At 43.7% G+C, this 17,194-nt stretch overlaps 1 protein-coding gene across 2 annotated transcripts in view; it reads left to right on the top strand.

Moving 5' to 3' along the window:
• The first annotated feature begins 530 nt into the window (after positions 1 to 530).
• The window catches only part of CD74 (CD74 molecule), a 106,752-nt gene continuing 90,088 nt past the window's right edge, over positions 531 to 17,194 (top strand). Inside the window, exons 1-2 of one of the 2 annotated variants that reach the window (XM_078653597.1) lie at positions 531 to 874; positions 8,503 to 8,681. In XM_078653597.1, the coding sequence (XP_078509723.1) occupies positions 600 to 874; positions 8,503 to 8,681 (454 nt within the window). In that variant the 5' untranslated portion in view covers positions 531 to 599. The remainder of the gene's footprint in view (positions 875 to 8,502; positions 8,682 to 17,194) is intronic. The other variant, XM_078653598.1, reaches the window with a different exon arrangement.

Below are 17,194 nucleotides of genomic sequence, written 5' to 3'. Positions count from 1 at the left end.
TTTTTCCCATGTTAAAAATGACACAAAAGTGGTGCAATGGGCTTGTAAATCTGCCCCAAAGTGCGCAACTGTGTTACTTTGGGAAACAATCCCCCATATTACACTGTGCCTCGGGTTTACATTTTAGAAGTAATATCCCAGCGCAAAGCATTACATAATCTGGACTTTAATTTCTAGCTCAGCCTTGAAAGTTGCGTTAAACTCATTTCTTATAATTTTTTTGCTGTTTGCAAATATTCCTGAATTAGGACAGCGAATATAGGTGAGAGCGAGTATTTTGCACAAACTGCGATACATGGTAAAGCCTTAAGCCCCAGTGGAGTAATACAGATTGAGGGCCACCGTGTGTCTCCCATATCTTCACTGAACATGGGCTGAATGGGGTCACTTTGAAGGGCAGGGGTCGCCCCTGGAGGACTAGGCCTCCCTGCGCCGCATTGCCTGCAGGAGCCTGTGTTACACCCCTGCCGTCAGCAGGAGTTGCGCGCCGTCTGTTTCTGGTGCTCCTGTCGCTGCGCCACATACACAGATCGTGGGTCCGTGAGCGGCTCAATCGGAGCTCTCCCTACATAGAAACAAGTGATGCGGCCAAGCAGCCAATGGGAGCGGCTCCTCCCGCACCTGAACCTAAATCTGAGGCAGGCAGGGGGAATTTACAGCTTATGAGACGCCTGCACTTTCATTTCCCACCCCATTGTGTTAGCGTCGACCCACCAAAAGTTTCGGCTGCCGCCCACAACTTGAGAGCTAGTTCTGCACGGATCGCGAGAACGAGAGTAACTGGACCAGCACAGACGATGGCTGAAGAGCGCCAAGACCTACTGGCCAACCAGGAGATGCCCTCCGTCGTGGGGGGCGAGCCCGCTCCCCGGGGGTACGTATGGCTGGAATTCACCACTAGCTTGTTGTATCAGCTTGTGTTCTGGTTTTTGTTATTTTATGCATTGTCAAAGATGCATCCTGTATGCAGTAACGCAGCTCTTGCTTAAGAAGGGTTTAAACCTGCCAGCGGGTCTGATGTGACTCCGTGCGCGCACCCTGTCAAGGAACCCGTCAGTACTCGGCTGGGAGAATTTAGGGTGTCAATTTAGGGACACTTATTTCTGATGCCACCCACTGCTAGTCCAGCGCCTCACCTTGACCACTAAACCCTCATACTCATACTGCCACCTGTGCCATCTCATTACAGTGCCCTTTCTTACACTGCCCACCTGTGCCCGCTTTACTCTGCCCACCAGTACCCATCGGTGCCAACTCATAACATCGTCCAGCAGGGGCAGGGCAGCCTTCCACAGTGGCTTTACGGGTTTACATTCAATCGCCAGAGGAGATGAGAATAGCACATGTTTGTTTCTTCCTTTGTGCAGAGAGAGAGAGGCCGACAAGGAAGATGGAGTGTGACAAAGAGTGCGTGACTGCCCCCATCTCACGACTGATATCGAAATTAACACTTGCTGTTAGGTCTGGGTTTTTTTTTAGTGCAGAGTTTTATTTAGCGTGAACTTGACCCGAATCGGGTATCGGAGCGCTTTACACAGCACCAGTTACATTAAATGAGAACACACATTCATTGTTGTTAGGCACGGGAGATTAAGTGAGTTGCCCAGATTCACACTGATGTTCAGCGTCATTGTCGAGACTCGAACCCAGTTCCCCAGATTCGAGGTCGACCTTGCCCTAGTCGTTAGGCCAACTCCTCTCCACCTATTGCTAACAATATACATGGAGTGGGTTTTTGTTCTATCCCTTTGAGCCATTGTTTTATTTTCCAACCATGTTTCAGCTATTTGCTTGAGACTTAGTGAACGACGTTTTAGCTCAGCCATTGGGAGTATTCATCTCGTGCTAAATACTGTTGGCTGCTTGATGTATCCTTCCACCTCCATTCGAGTGCTTGAATTGATCTGCATGAGTGACTACTTTACAACTAGATCTCTCAGTGCCCGCTCCTACTGGCTCCCTCCTATGTATCTCTGTTTCATGATGACGCAGTAGGCATCAATCAGCCAATTTATTAATCCCAGAACTATTGGTATTGTCAATGCTTGAGGATTCTTCCAGGCCAGTCCACTCTGCTGGTGCATTTCACTTGTGGGGATGGAAAGTCTCCTGGCTGTAGTTGTGAGATAACTGTGCTTGGACTCAGGACTGCAACAGGATTCATCCTGCCCCCCCCCCCAGCTCCACCCGTCGCCCTCTTGCTTGAAACCAATACATCGCAAATAACCTGTTGAAAAAGAGAAGCCTTTGGCGAGGAAGGGAATGCAAGGGCTTCAGCTCCTCACTGAAATGATATTAATCAAAGACAGAAACATCCTTTTGAAATGCCTACTTCTTAGGTCTGAAAATGTGTGACTGGCCCCAAGCAAGGAGAGGGGCTTGGGTGGTGATGCCAAATGCCGCCTCATCACTCACTATCCCTGGAGCCGTTCTTCAGGACAGTATCAACATCTTTTAATTAAAGCGACATCGCCATGGCAGACAGTATTAATAATGTTGTTTTTTTCATTAATACTTTTGTCATGGGTGTGAGAACTCCTGACAACACGTATTTAATAGCATTCGTGATCACCCTGATGAGTAGCAGTGTCGTTATTATAAGTAGTTGTACACTTTTAATAGTATTTATCATAGTATTGAAATCATTAGTATGGATATTGTTAATATTGTCTTCATTAAAATTAGTTGTGGCATTAATGCTATCACTAGTGTTACTGTTGTACTGTTTGTTATCTGTATTGTTAACACCCCCCCCCCACACACACCTCCTGTTCTCTGGGTTATTAAAAATTGTCGTGTATGTATTGCAGAAAATAGAACAGTGTTTTTTTGCCCAGGGCCTGCACTTGTTCTTTGCTAATTTAAAACCATAAAAAGACACTAGGGCGCGATCAGGATGGACCTGCAAAATGCGGTCAAGTGCCGTACGTGTATGAAAAACAGTTGTGCAGTGTTAAATATATGGCCTGGTCACTTTGGTATCCGCAGCAGTCAAAACCTTTATTTGTTTGTACAGTTAATGCACAGAGGGAGAATATTTAAGAGAGCTCCAAGAAGACTGGAAATCCCCTGCCTGACCAATCAGAAGCCTGGTCGTCCATGACCTTCCTGTTGTCAGGCAGAGTTTAGTTAAAGTGGCAAAGACAAGAGCCCGATTTCAAGTTCAGTCTTAACTGGAACTCCTCCAATTTCTGGAGGTGGCCGATGACTCTAAATACATATTAAAAAAAACATCAGCTTAATTTCCTCCTAAGTGCTATGCTTCTGATGGAGTAAATTCAGCTGGCGTGTTTAGAGATTGCTCCAGAATTTGAAAGCTTTCATTTACCACAGAACTCTCTACCAGGCCTAAGGGTGGCTCCAGTTCTCTCGCTGGGGGTGGGGCTCCCACTTTGATAAGTACAGCCTATTTTAAAATCTCTGTAAAGTATTCTGTCTTCTAGGTGAGGTGATTTAGTGCCAGATGCAAAGTGTCTAACCTGCTTGTCTCAGTTGTGACTCATTCTCCTAGAGTTGGGTAATCATATTATTCAAACTCCAAGTGATTATCCTTTTTATTGTGTTCACAGGGTAACACAATTGTATTATTGATTTGGCTTTATACTAATAATTTCTGTCACTTTTATCCATATAAAGCTTATTCAGAATGAAACCACATGTTTTGTAAACAAAACCACAATTCAGTAATTGTGATGTTCTTCAGTTTGTCAGGGCTGTCATGAATGTGAGCAGGTCTTGGTGTCTTTAGATACCCACGGTTGAAATCCCCCAGCCCAGGTCAATGGTAGAGGAGGCCCTGGAGCATTTCTGGAAAATTGGGGGTTTGGAGACTCTTGTTGTCCCAAGATGTGCAGTACAATCAGAAGCGCATAATAAAAATACACTAGCCGACCTGCCAAGCAAACAGATTTGCGTTCTGCTTATCTGTGTCAGTTTTCCCTCTAAACACATAAGTCCTAGAGAGAGGTCCACGGCTGGCATGGATTTATGCTTTTTCAAATGGGAGGGGAGTCTTCGCTTAGTGCCGGTGGAAAGTCGGACTTTCCAATGAAAACAGGGGGATTTAATGATGCCTTCACACAATAGCCCAAGTGCTCCCGGGGAAGAAAACTAAAGTACTGGTTGGTATCCTGGTGCGGCCCAATTACTTCAGCTGTTAGCCACTGTAGATACACTCTTCTTCTATTGAGCCATTGGAACCCTCTTCCTCTCTCCAGGCAGATCCGTTCCGGTCTTTCTTTTCACCCATTGGAAGCCCCCTCTTGCTATCAAGTGGTCTTCACCGCCCCTTCTACCATCAGATAACTTCTTTCTTTCTTCTGCTTTTATCTGAGTTATCCTCTCACTCCCCAGCAATCAGAGTTATACTCCTGCTCTTCAGCCCTTAGAAGTTCGCTGTTTCTTAAGGAAACCAGAGTGCTTCTGCCTGTCTATGAGTTCCACCACAGATATCATTTCACCAGTCAGCCAAAAGAGGTCTTCTTCTTCCAGTCCATCATAGGTCTGAGTCTTTTTTTCCAGCCATCTAAGGGCTTCTGCCCCATGTAAGCCCTTTGGTCCTCTCGCCTACCATTGTGAGTCTCTTCCTCAACCCTCCACTACTGACACCCAAGACCCTCACCAACCTTAGAAATCCATTTACTGCCACATCCTTTCCATTCTCCTCCTTCTCTCCCAAATCAGCAGTTTTGAAACCAGGGGGCTTATTTACAAGCCCCTAGTGACGCCAGTGTGTCACTTATAATATAAGAAGAAGTGACATACCAGCGGCGCAAAGTACTTGTAAATAAGCCCCCAGATATGTAGTCCTATCCGACTGGGAAGTGAAATTTTCTAAGGAGATGGAAACCCCAGAGGACAGAAGTATATGAAGTATCACTGACTAGTGGGCTCTGAATGAGAGAGGTTCTCAGTTCTCAATGGCTTATATGACAGAGAGAGAGGGTCCAGTTCAGAAACTGCATCCGTTATGGTCGTTACGGTGCGGGCAGATTTTCGGCAGCCAAAAGGGATATGCAAAGGGTAAGGAGTGCCCTTATGAGAGCATCAGGAAATAAGCAGTAATTCCTCAGGAGGCTGTAAACTGAAAGGAAGAGCTCTTAAAAATATAACATGAGTCAGAATATGGCAGTCAGACAACGACGTATGACCAGTGCCACTGTATATATGCCACAAGGCTTACCTTGACCGTGTGAGTGAGTGTGTGTGTGTGTGGGGGTGAGTGAGTGTGAGTGAGTGAGTGAGTGTGTGTGACTGTGAGTGAGTGAGTGTGAGTGAGTGAGTGTGAGTGAGTGTGAGTGAGTGAGTGAGTGAGAGTGAGTGAGTGTGAGGGAGTGAGAGTGAGTGAGAGTGAGTGAGAGTGAGTGAGAGTGAGTGAGAGTGAGTGAGAGTGAGTGTGAGTGAGTGTGAGTGAGAGTGTGAGTGAGTGTGAGTGTGTGTGTGTGTGTGTGTGTGTGTGGTGTGTGGGTGGGTGTGTGTGTGTGTGAGTGGTGTGTGTGGGTGGGTGTGGGTGGGTGTGGGTGGGTGTGTGTGGGTGTGTGTGTGGGTGTGGGTGTGGGCGTGTGTGTGTACACAGCATATATTTAGTGTCAAGGTACATATATGTGGAGTTAAGATTCGTAATTCTATCATTCCACACACTCTGGGGTCTATTTACTAAGATTTAACGCCGTGTTTGCTTCACTGAAGTGACGCAAAACGAGGCTAAATCTTTTTTCACCTATTTAATTTCCAGTGTAAAACCTGTTTTACGCTGGAAAATAACTTGAAAGTAACACAAAGGAGCGCATAGCACAGCTTTGCATTACTTAGCGCCAGAGGGGGGGAACATGGCTGGTGCATCGGCGTTCCCATGCAACCACCCAAGGTTTGTGACGCTAAGCCCTATTTACTTAAAAAAGTAGACAGGGTTTAGCATCAGAAAATAGTGCCCATTTCAAATAGGCACTATAAAGGAGAAATGCTTTAATTTCTCCTTTCTTTTCTGACTTTGTATGTATACTGCACTGTAAAGTATGTGCTGGCGCTAGAGAGGGGGGAGTAGAGAGACATATGGCGCTCTCTTGCTATCTCCTTCTCATGCAGCGCAGCGTTTGTGGCTGCTGCACTGCGCTCCATGAGAATCCACCTAGTAAATCTACTCCTTTCTGTCTCTGATGCCATGGCAGTGAAAATAAATGTGGACCAATACAAATGCTAGTTAGAGTAATTATACTCATAGACTTGCATTCACAAATTCAAGTTTATTACCACAGTACAGCAAGTGACATCAAAAAACCCTTTTTACTTCCTCACAAATAGTATATAACAATTATTTTAATCATGGAAATAACTCTCGTAGTAATGTTGAATGGCGGAACCACGCATACAATTAACACACATGCCTTTACAACAAGGCCATTTCCATACAACTGCCTTGACAACGCATGTCTTTATCAATCAAATCTTTAACACGCATATGCCTTTACATGCATACTTTTTCAACAAAAATGTAACTTCAGCTACCCTAAACTCTAAAAACACCCTTGCCACCCAAATACCCTCACCCACCCTAAACCCTAAAATTATCCTTGCCACCCAAATACCCTCACCCCACACCCTAGAAGCACGCATGCCACCCAAATACCCTTCCCCACCGTAAGCCCTAAAAATACCCTTACCACCTTAATACCCTTACCCAACCCAAACCCTAAAATTACCCTTGCCACCAAGTACCTTCACCCACCTTAAACTCTAAAAACACCCTTGCCACTCAAATGCCCTCACCCACTCTAATCCCTAAAAATACCCATGCCACCCAAATACTCTCCGCACCCTAAACCATAAAATACCCTTGCCAACCAAACACCCTCACCCACCCTAAAAATACTGTTGCCACTCAAATACCTTCACCCACCCTAAACCCTAAAAATACCTTTGCCACCCAAATAGCCTCACCTACCCTAAACCTTAAAAATAACTATTGCCACTCCAATACCCTCACCGACCCAAAACCCTAAAAATACCTTTGCCACCGAAATACCCTTACCCATCCTAAAATACCCTTACCATACAAATACTCTCACCCACCTTAAACCCTAAAAATACTGTTACCACCCAAATACCCTCACCTACCATAAAAGCGAAAAATACTCTTACCACCCAAATACCCTCACCCCCTAAACTCTAAAAATACCCTTGCCACCCAAATTCCACACAATACCTTCACCTACGCATAAACCCTAAAACACCCTTACCCATATGTATATGTCTGTGGGGTAGGAGTACGGCTGGGGGATGAATGTTCTTTAATTACCCTGATTTTTGTTGAGTGTAATCAGCATGTACTGGTGACTGCATGTTTGTTTTTACAAAGTTACAATCCTTACTATAATGGACATTTACAAACATGCAGCCAAGCTAACTTAGAGATTATTGCAAAAATGAATCATGCTATCATGGCGGAGATGAAAGAAAAACAATTATAATTTTAGCTTCCTGAACAAAATTCACCCATTGGATTCTGGTTTAGATTGAGTACATTTTTAATACAAATGCACATGCAAAAATTCCGTGGCATAAACCATGTATGCAGATACGCAGTGTATATTATGCTGTTTATTGTTGAGGAAGGAGAGGTGCATCATTACTCACTCAAGGGTTCACGACTCGTGAGTCATGGCTCCTCCTCACACTTAACAATGGTAGTAAATAGCATAGCATTCAATCCATGGTCACATTTCTGTTTTTTTATTGTGAAGGATCACAGGTAATAGGCTATTCCCAAAAATTGATTGAGACAGCGAGAACATGTGACTGAAATATTCTCTCCACTTTACGATTACATATTTATATTAAAAATATCTGCATAATTTGCCATCTGTTTGCAATATAATCCTTCTGTCTTCTTGCAGTACATAACGTGAGGCAGCACCACGTGGGTAAAAATACATGGCCTCAATATTAAAAGCAAAACCAAAGGGGATGATGGATGGAGTGTTGAACATTGCAAGCACTCACCCCCAGTCAACTGATTTGGGTTTAATCCATCATCATTCTTTAACTCACTCCGCCACCCCAGTTCAGGCAGAACTGGGTTGGCGGAGTGAGCTAAAGAATGATGATGGATTAAACCCAGATCAGTTGACTGGAGGTGAGTGCGTGCAATGTTCAACACTCCGTCCATCATCCCCTTTGGTTTTGCTCAATATTAAAAAGAAACAACAGTTTCAGCTTTTTTTCATTATTTAACTTATTAAGTTCGAAAATAATCATATGTTTTATCAATGTCTCTCATATCTCCTAGCTCTGCTTTCTTGTTTTCTCGCTGGATGACTTCTCCCTGTTTGTCCTTCTTATTTCTAAAACCCTGTCTATCCTTCCTCGTTCCTTACTTGTCCAATCAACACCCCTTTTTCCTCTGTTGCGCTCACATCCGCCCTACTTACCTCACAACTTTTTCTCGCCTCTCAATCTTTCTGTACCTCTAATTCTCTCCTCCCTCTCACTCCTTGTGTCCTTCAGGGTCTCCTGTGGTCGGGGAACAATTATGTCGGTGTTGTCGGTCTTCGTGGGTCTGCTGTTGGCTGGCCAGGTCGCCACTGTTTATTTTGTAGCCCAGCAACATGGCCAGATCACCAAACTAAAGGACTTCAATACTGAGATGAAGCTGAAGATGTTGTCAGATCAGTTGGCCAAGAGCCGTGAGTACCACTGCCCTGAACACCCAACACACTCTTCAGTTGTGCTTACCCACTGTTTAACACCGCTTTTTCTTCTCATTAGTTAGCGAATGCTGTGTTATTTGGATTTGGAATTGGTGTCTTACTCATTGAATGCAGCTTTTGCAGCTCAGTGTAATGGTGGTAGATGAATTTATTCCTTCTGTCCTCATGTAACCCCTTGCATGCTCGTGACGGAACCATTTCGTCACGAGCCACGGTGGTGCTGTGCTGGTGACGGAATGGTTCCGTCACGGGCCAGCCGCCGCGCCTGCGCGGCACTGATTTTGCAACCTGCGCTGAGCTTTCTATTAGGCGGGCGGGGGCGGGGCCGTGACGGAACCATTCCGTCACAAGCACAGCGCCACCGCGGCTCGTGACGGAGTGGTTCCGTCACGAGCATGGGTGCGCCGTGCCGCCCCCCCTAGCGCCGCAGCGGAATTACCGCTGCGGCCAAGGGGTTAAAGAGTTCATCAATGTATGTACCTATATCTCTTGCAAGCCTAAACTGCTTTCAGGGGCTTCATCATCATGAGATATACATAGCTGTTTAGGCCTTGGGGCATCCAAGTGCTTTGTGCAAATAGAGAGTGGAAAACTGGATGATTAAACAGATACATCTCGAGTGCCAAAATGGCATGAGCTAATTTATTCATGATTGGTACAGGAGGTTATTCCAAGGTCCTGAAAGAGGCTTCGGTCATATTATTACACACAACTGGAAGAATATTGTTTTGACTCCATAAAACTCAGTAGCATACCAGCTTGAAGCAAAACAGGTGTCGGGTCTATCAAGATTTAGTCTAGTTGTACAATTAGGGGCAGATGTATCATTCTTTCATGCAGTGCAATGCATCGAGCCACCTTTCTGGGCTGCGTGAAAGGGGAGGAAAGTGCCATATTTACCAATATACGGCTCACTCTTGTCCTTTCCTAGCGCTGGCACACTTTTGACTGTCTTGCACCAACGCAGGCACCTTTGCCTCATGTTGCAAGGAAGCCTGCGTTGTAGAGAGGATTGTATTGATGCATGAAGGGGCACCTTCCTGCATCAAAACAATCCTCAGAAGCATTTTCCTCTTTCTAAGTGTTCTGCAGAATGCAGCGCCTTAGAAAGAGGAAACAACGAGGAGAAATAAATATATTTCTTCTTGTTGCGTTTCTGGTGGAGAGGCGTATAATTCTGATGCATTCTCAAGTCTACCAACGTTGGTAAATTTGCAACTGTATCAGAATCCATGGGTGGCCATGGAACGCCTCCCTGTCGAAGAGTAACGCTATTCAGCGATTTGCACTGCCTTGTGTTACTCTAGATTTACCAACCCACCCAGGGCCACACAAGGTGGCCTTGCGTGACTTGATAAAGCTCATTTAGGTTTTATGCCCCCCTTGTGTGGCGCAAGGGCATCGCAAAACCTTGATAATGCGCCCCTATATTTGCAGTTTTGTATAACTAACAATAAAAACCAACATTTAAAACACATTTTTGACTCTAAAACTTGATAATTATATATATAAGGTAAGTGAGTAAGGTAGCTCTTATCCACAGTTTAATATTCCCTTGTGCGCTCACATGAGTATGCAAGGAACAGTCACCTGCTCTAAGATAATTTTAGGTGGGGGGCCAAAAGGTGTTTTGCTGGAGCTTAGAACCTAGCCTGGATAGGTCACAGAAGCTGGCTAGGATGGGTCACAGTGATGCAGGCTTTTAAACATCAGAACAGCAGATCCCCTCCCCTTAGACACACTAGGGTAGTATACGCTAACTATGAGTACATTATATTACAGTATTAGTATGCAAGCATATTGTTTTCTGTTATCAGCACATTGGTTGAAGTATTAATCTTTTTCAACATTCTCAAAATATTAATTACATTATTCTGTTTCCTTCTATTCATCATTGCAGAGCACGTATATTACTCATTTATTCATTCATTTTGTCTTTATTTCTGCTATTTTTAGCCATAAAAGAAACAATAAAAAAAATGTTTACACACAATTTACATAACAGATCTTACAATAGGTCAGGTACAATAGTTTTAGGGGTAGAAATAGTCATACAATTTTTGTTCACATGATCAATTTACGCCATAAAACCTACCCTCTGATATCATAAATACATTAAAATTCATTCAAAAGCCAGGCATTTTGTAAATTACAAAAAAATCCGTTTTTATAAAGTGCAAGTGCAAATATTCCTATTCTCGAAATTCATTAAATGTGGGGCTATGTAACCAGAGTTTTAATCCAACCTTCTTCCTAGTCAAGTACGCTTTATGCAAAAATCTACTTGTACAGAATACCACCAATCGCGAGGTATTGGACTTCAATATACGTTCTGCTTCACTGCAAATCCTTACACCCAAATTCCTACACAGGGGTCGGATCGATCGGTCCCGAGCAGTTTTGTAGGCTGGGCAAAAGAAAAGTAGATGGACATCATTTTCCTTGGCCTTCAACGTGCAAAGGGTGCATAAGTCATTTTCTTTGGAGCCCCTCCATCTAGACGTATATGCATTTATTTGCAATATTCCATATCTAAATTTTAAAAATAAAGATTTCGCTAGCGGGGGGCCTATCTCATCCATAAAGGGTTCGAAAGAAGCGTCATCTTTAAATGTTAGGAACTTCAGGGTGAGTGATCCCATAGATGAACTATGTAGTAGTTGATTATTCATGTAGGACCAGAAAGTGGACTTTAAGAGCTTCTTGCAGAGAGGTGTCAATCTTGAGGGCTCTTCCCAGTAGTAAGTTAAACCTAGCTTGTTCACCCAGGATGAAATGTGTTTTAGCAAGGGGATATTCTTATGCCCATTAATCTGCATGATCTCTACCATACCATCTCTATAATTAATCAGCTCTGGAGTGGTCCATTACCTTATCCAATATAGTAAAGGTCTTAAAACTGCTTAGTGGTCAGTACGTTTAATGTTGGTGTCCAAAAATACCGGTATTAGGGGTGTTCTGGTTGGAATTTTCAGTAATCTCCATATAAAATTGTTTTCCTCCGGTTCAAAATTCTTTTTGCAAAACGGACCCCAAATCTCGGCCCCGTAAAGTGTCGCTGATTGGGCCTTGGCTGTGAACACTTCCAAGGCAGGTGAAATAGCCTTAGACTGGCTATCTCCATGCCTTTTAAGTATTGGGAGTAAATTTTGGCGAAACATTATCCTGTTTTTCTCTAGCTGACCCTTCCAGGATAGTTTGCTATCTAGCATAATTCCCAAATAGTTAAAACTTCCCACATATTCCAGTTTTTGGTTATTTAAAACTAGGTTCTTTCTAAAAGTTTTTTGCAGGTTTATAGACATGTATTTGGTCTTGGTTGAATTAATTTCCAGACCTTTCTCCACGCAGTAGTTATTAAATGAATTCACTAAACTTTGGAGTCCCTTAGGGGTCTGGGAAATAAGAATAGTATCATCAGCAAATAATAATGCTGTTATAGCTTCACCCCCAAGTTTTGGGGAGTCATGATTACAATTACCCAGATAGTTAGGAATATCATTTACATACAGTGAGAAAAGCGTGGGTGCCAACACGCAACCTTGTCGCACACCCCGTCTCACTGGTATAGCCTTGGATAATTTTCCTCTTGGTCCCCATCTTACTTTAGCATAATTCCCTGTGTGGAGTTTAATCAGCTGGACAAGTAATTCACCTGGGACCCCTATATCTTTTAATGTCTCCCATAATAGGGTTCGAGGGACTAGATCGAAGGCAGCCCTCAAATCTATAAAAGCAACATACAGCCTGCCCTTCCTTAAAGTGATATACTTCCAGCAAATACATGTAAATCTAAAAACTTGGTCCGTGGTACTTGTTCTTATTCTGAAACCAGCTTGATACTTTGATAATACGTGGGACTCTTCCATCCATTCTAAAAGTCTATTTAAAATATGTCTGGCAAAAACTTTTTGTAAAATATCGATTAAACTAATAGGGCGATAATTTCCTGGATCGTGCCGATTTCCTTTTTTTAAAATTGTGACAATCTCAGCCCCTTTCCATGAATCAGGAATTGGTGTACCTGCTGGTATTGAATTAGATAGAAAATTTATATAGGGTCCCCAGACTTCTACGTCATGTTTTAATAGATCGTCAGGAATCTTGTCAGGTCCTGGGGCTTTTCCTGGTTTAATGGCCTGTATTGCCTGGATAGTCTCCTCCAGATCAAAATGTAAAATAGGTGCCCTTGATGCTACTTCTATTTCTTTTTCTACTATGAGTGACCCCCCTGAGGTGTATGAATAGAGCTTAGAAAAGTGGTCAACCCATGTTTTTTCATCTAGAAAAAGGTCTTTTGGGCTCCTGCCTGTCTTGTTTCCCTTGGATATTAAACTCCAAAAGGTGGCCTGATCCCTGAGTTTTGCTGCAGCAAGTAAATCAGACCATATTTCTTCATCCCAGGCTTTCTTTGTGTCAATAAGAGTTTTGTTATATACATGCCTCCTATCTCTTATTTCTTGTATATCTTTGTTCTTTACTGCCTGGATCAGGGAGGTCTTAGCTGATCGGCACTCTTTATTATACCAGGGATTACCTAATACAGGTTGATTATTCTTGGATCCCTTTTCTTTCTCATAGATTTTACTCAGGAGGGGTGTCAATGCATCCACCAGGCTAAGATGCATGTCTAATACCCCAACGTTCTCCTAGGGGGAGGTCTTGGAAAGGTGCAACAATGTCAGCAAAGGTGTTGTAAATACTTGACATCGTCGCATATTTAGCCGTCTTCAGCCAGGATAGCTTGACTCCAGTGGCGTAGTGAGCACGAGACCCACGTCTGGGCATACCCTTCCCTCATAGGGTTAACAGCAAAACACACAAGATGATGGACAGAATGTTGCACAATGGCAAAACATTCACCCCAGTCACAGATCTGGGTTTAATCCATTGTTAATTTGCTCACCAAGCCACCCCAGTTCAGACATGGCCATATGCAAATCAGTCTTGACCCTGTGCCTCATGGGAACAGTCCAACCCGAACTGCCAAGCCATGTTATGTTATGTTATGTTATGTTATTTAATTTTATAAGGCGCACAGCTACCCAAAGGTTTCCCGGCACCGCCTGCAGAGGTCAGAGACAAATACGGAAGGAGGCCTGTTGATTAAAAAGCCAGGTCTTCAACATCCTACGAAAGTGTACAAAACTAGGCTCATTTCTTAAAGACAAAGGAAGAGAGTTCCACAAAGTAGGCCCTAGATAAGAGAAGGAGCGACCGCCTACTCTAGATAATCTATATCTAGGGACCACAAATTTAGTCTGACTAGCTGAACGAAGGGAACGAGGAGGAACGTACAGTTGAGCAATACATCTCAGATATTGGGGGGCCTTACCCATTTTTATCTTGTACATATAGGTTAAGGTCTTAAATTTAATGCGATTCTCCACTTTCAACCAATGGAGATCACGTAAGGAACTAGACACAGGAGAGAATTTGGGAATTTGACAGAGCAATCGGGCAGCAGCATTTTGAACAATTTGAAGCTTATGAATCACCTCCTTAGTAGCTCCAAGAAAAAGGATGATGCCGTAATCCAGGCGAGACGTAATCAAAGCCTGGATGACAGTTCTTTTTTGTAGATTCCGGCAGCATCCATAAAAAATCTTTTTGAGGCATCTAAGAATGGCGAAACAAGTTGCAGCTACCTTAATGGCTTGAGGCCTCATTGAAAGCTGATCGTCAATTATGAAACCCAGATTGCGGGCTTGTTTAGTGGGCTGAGGGGTGACATCCAATTCAGGAGGCCAATGTTGGGGGCCCCAGAGTTCTTTATTTTTCCCCAGAATGAGCACCTCTGTCTTTTCTCCATTAGGCTTAGGCAAATTGACCTGCATCCACTGCATGATTTTAATCAATCCGACTTGAAGAAAGGAGGGCCCAAAGGCTCCTTTAGCAGAAAGGGAGAAGACAATTTGAGTGTCGTCAGCATAGGAAACCATTGACAACCCCGTCTCCTCCGCAATATCAGCCAATGGTTTAACATAAATGTTAAACAATAAAGGGCTGAGAATCGAGCCCTGTGGCACTCCATAGGGTGAAGCATGGACTTTGGAAACTGCTTTAGAGAAAGAAACCTGAAATGTGCGACTGGACAGAAAATTTGCTATCCATTTCAGAGCGACTCCCGTCACGCCAATGGATCTAAGTGTTTGCAGAAGCACAGTATGGGACACCGTATCAAATGTGGCGCTCAGGTCTAACAATATGAGCGCCACGGTGTCTCCATCATCCAAATGGCTAACCAACATTTCACTCACTCCCAAAAGTATGGTTTCAGTCGAGTACCCTTCTCTAAACCCTAATTGAGATGGGTGTAGCTTATGGGACTCCACATAGTGAGTTAGTTGTGAGTTCACATGTTTCTCCAATAACAAGGAGAAAACTGGGAGCAGGGAAATAGGTCGAAAGTTGGAAAGCTGAGCTGGATCAGCATTAGGCTTCTTGAACAATGGAAGGACCATCGCATGCTTCCATTCAGGAGGTATCAGGGCTTCACGTAAAAAGGCATTAAGTAGTTCCCTAATCAGATCTAGAGTTGAAGGGTGCATTTTTTGCAATATAGTAATGGGCAACGGATCCCAGGTAGAACCTGATTTAACACTATCAAAAACACGATTCAAAGAAATCGTGTCAAATAGTGTCCAGTGTTCAATTTTATTCATACTGTTCTCAACCAGAGCCATTGACTGAATTTCAGGATTTGATAAACCAGTAGGAATATTTAATCTAGAATAGATCTGTTCCACCTTATCAAGGAAAAATATTGCAAGCTCCTCACATTGTGAGTCTGATAAAGTAAATTGTGGAGCTTGACAGGCCATACCAGACAATTCCTTAACCAAATTAAACCGGACTTTAGGGCAGTTTTGAGCACTCGAGATAGTGGTACTGACGTACTCTGCCCGAGCAATATTACAGAGAGAATGATATTCTCTGATTGATTGTTTATATATTACTTTAGATTCTGGAGCATAGTCTTTCCTCCAGTGTCTCTCTATTGCTTTATACTTGATTTTCACTTTTTGTAAAGTGGGTGAGTACCAGGGGGCCGGGGGACAGTGATTTTTCACCTTCTGAGTGGACAGAGGAATACAAATATCCACTGAGTTAGAAATCCAGTTCATGATAGTCCCTAAGTCGGTCTTCGAAGTGTGATTAATAGAGGGCATGGTTTCCATTAAATGGTGGTTAAAGGGAGCCATATCAAGTTTGCTCCAATTTCTAGACTCAAATTTATCCCCCAAATTAGGTAGAAATTGATTGGTATGCTCTACCGTAAGTCGAAAGGTGACTATAAAATGATCGGACCAGGTGACAGGAAGGGTCAAAATACATCGCAGACTAGGTAGATTAGAAAAAACTGGGTCTAATAAATGACCTGCTGTATGGGTTGGTCCTGAATTAATCAGCACACAGTTCATAGCCTCTAAATCAGAATTTAAAGATATATTTGCAGGACAAGACAGATCGTCAAAGTGAATGTTTAAGTCACCTAAAATAGTGAAATTAGCTGCACTAAGCAAATAAGGGGAGACCAAGTTAGGGAGAGTAGAGGCCCATAAACCCGCAGAGTCAGGTGGGCGGTAAAGTAATATTCCTGAAAAGGTAAACTGTGGGCCAAGGGCAAGTTTAAATAACATAGCCTCACTATCTTTCCAGTCAAGTGTTTCAAATTAGCATTTATACACATTCTTAAAAATTATAGCTAAGCCACCGCCTATTTTACCATCGCGATCTCTTCGGACTATAGAATAGCCAGTTGGAAGCGCAGCCGCTACATCCGGGCCTGAGCTATCATGGAGCCATGTCTCGGTTAAAAAGACCACATCAGGACGTTCACTATTTAAAAGGTCAAATATATCAGCTTTATGCTTTGGGAGTAAGCGACAATTCAAACTGAAAAAATTAAATTCGCCATCCTTATTAAAAATGTTATTTGAGGAGGAGGAGCTAAGCGGGCATCCAAGATGGACGCGTGAGCACAGAGCTCCCCGGACCTGTGCCACCTCCTACGATTATCCTGGCAACATCCTGATTTCATTGACGGGCTTTTGTTCGCATATCCTCGCTGATCGCCAGACACTTTGAAACATCGAAATTGGACGTCGGGGTCCACTTTTACGCTGTTTCTCCATTCTGAGGCCCACCCTGAGGCAGACCGGGGGTTCGGTTTTGGAGCGAGCCGAGGAGCAGTTGATCAACAACGGCTGCGAGGGTCCCCGCCGGGTCGACCCCTCCTGACTTTCAATTTCGATTCCCCAACTCCACTGGTAGGGGTGCAGCCTTTCGCTGGCTTCAATCGTCCCGTTGCCCTCTCTCCTGTGTGGGGCTCCCTGGCTACCTGCCCACGGCTCCATTTACTTTGGTCCGCAAAGTCTTGGACTTGGTCTTATTGATTGTTTGGACGCTTGCTCCCGGCCATTTTCACCAGGTCGCAGGGACCCCTCCGGGGTCCCTTTTCCAAGATGGCTACCGGTCAGCCTCTC

This window comes from Lissotriton helveticus, chromosome 7 (assembly GCF_964261635.1).
Source record: "Lissotriton helveticus chromosome 7, aLisHel1.1, whole genome shotgun sequence".
Taxonomy (NCBI): Eukaryota; Metazoa; Chordata; class Amphibia; order Caudata; family Salamandridae; genus Lissotriton; species Lissotriton helveticus.
This window is presented reverse-complemented; position numbering and strand designations above follow the sequence as displayed.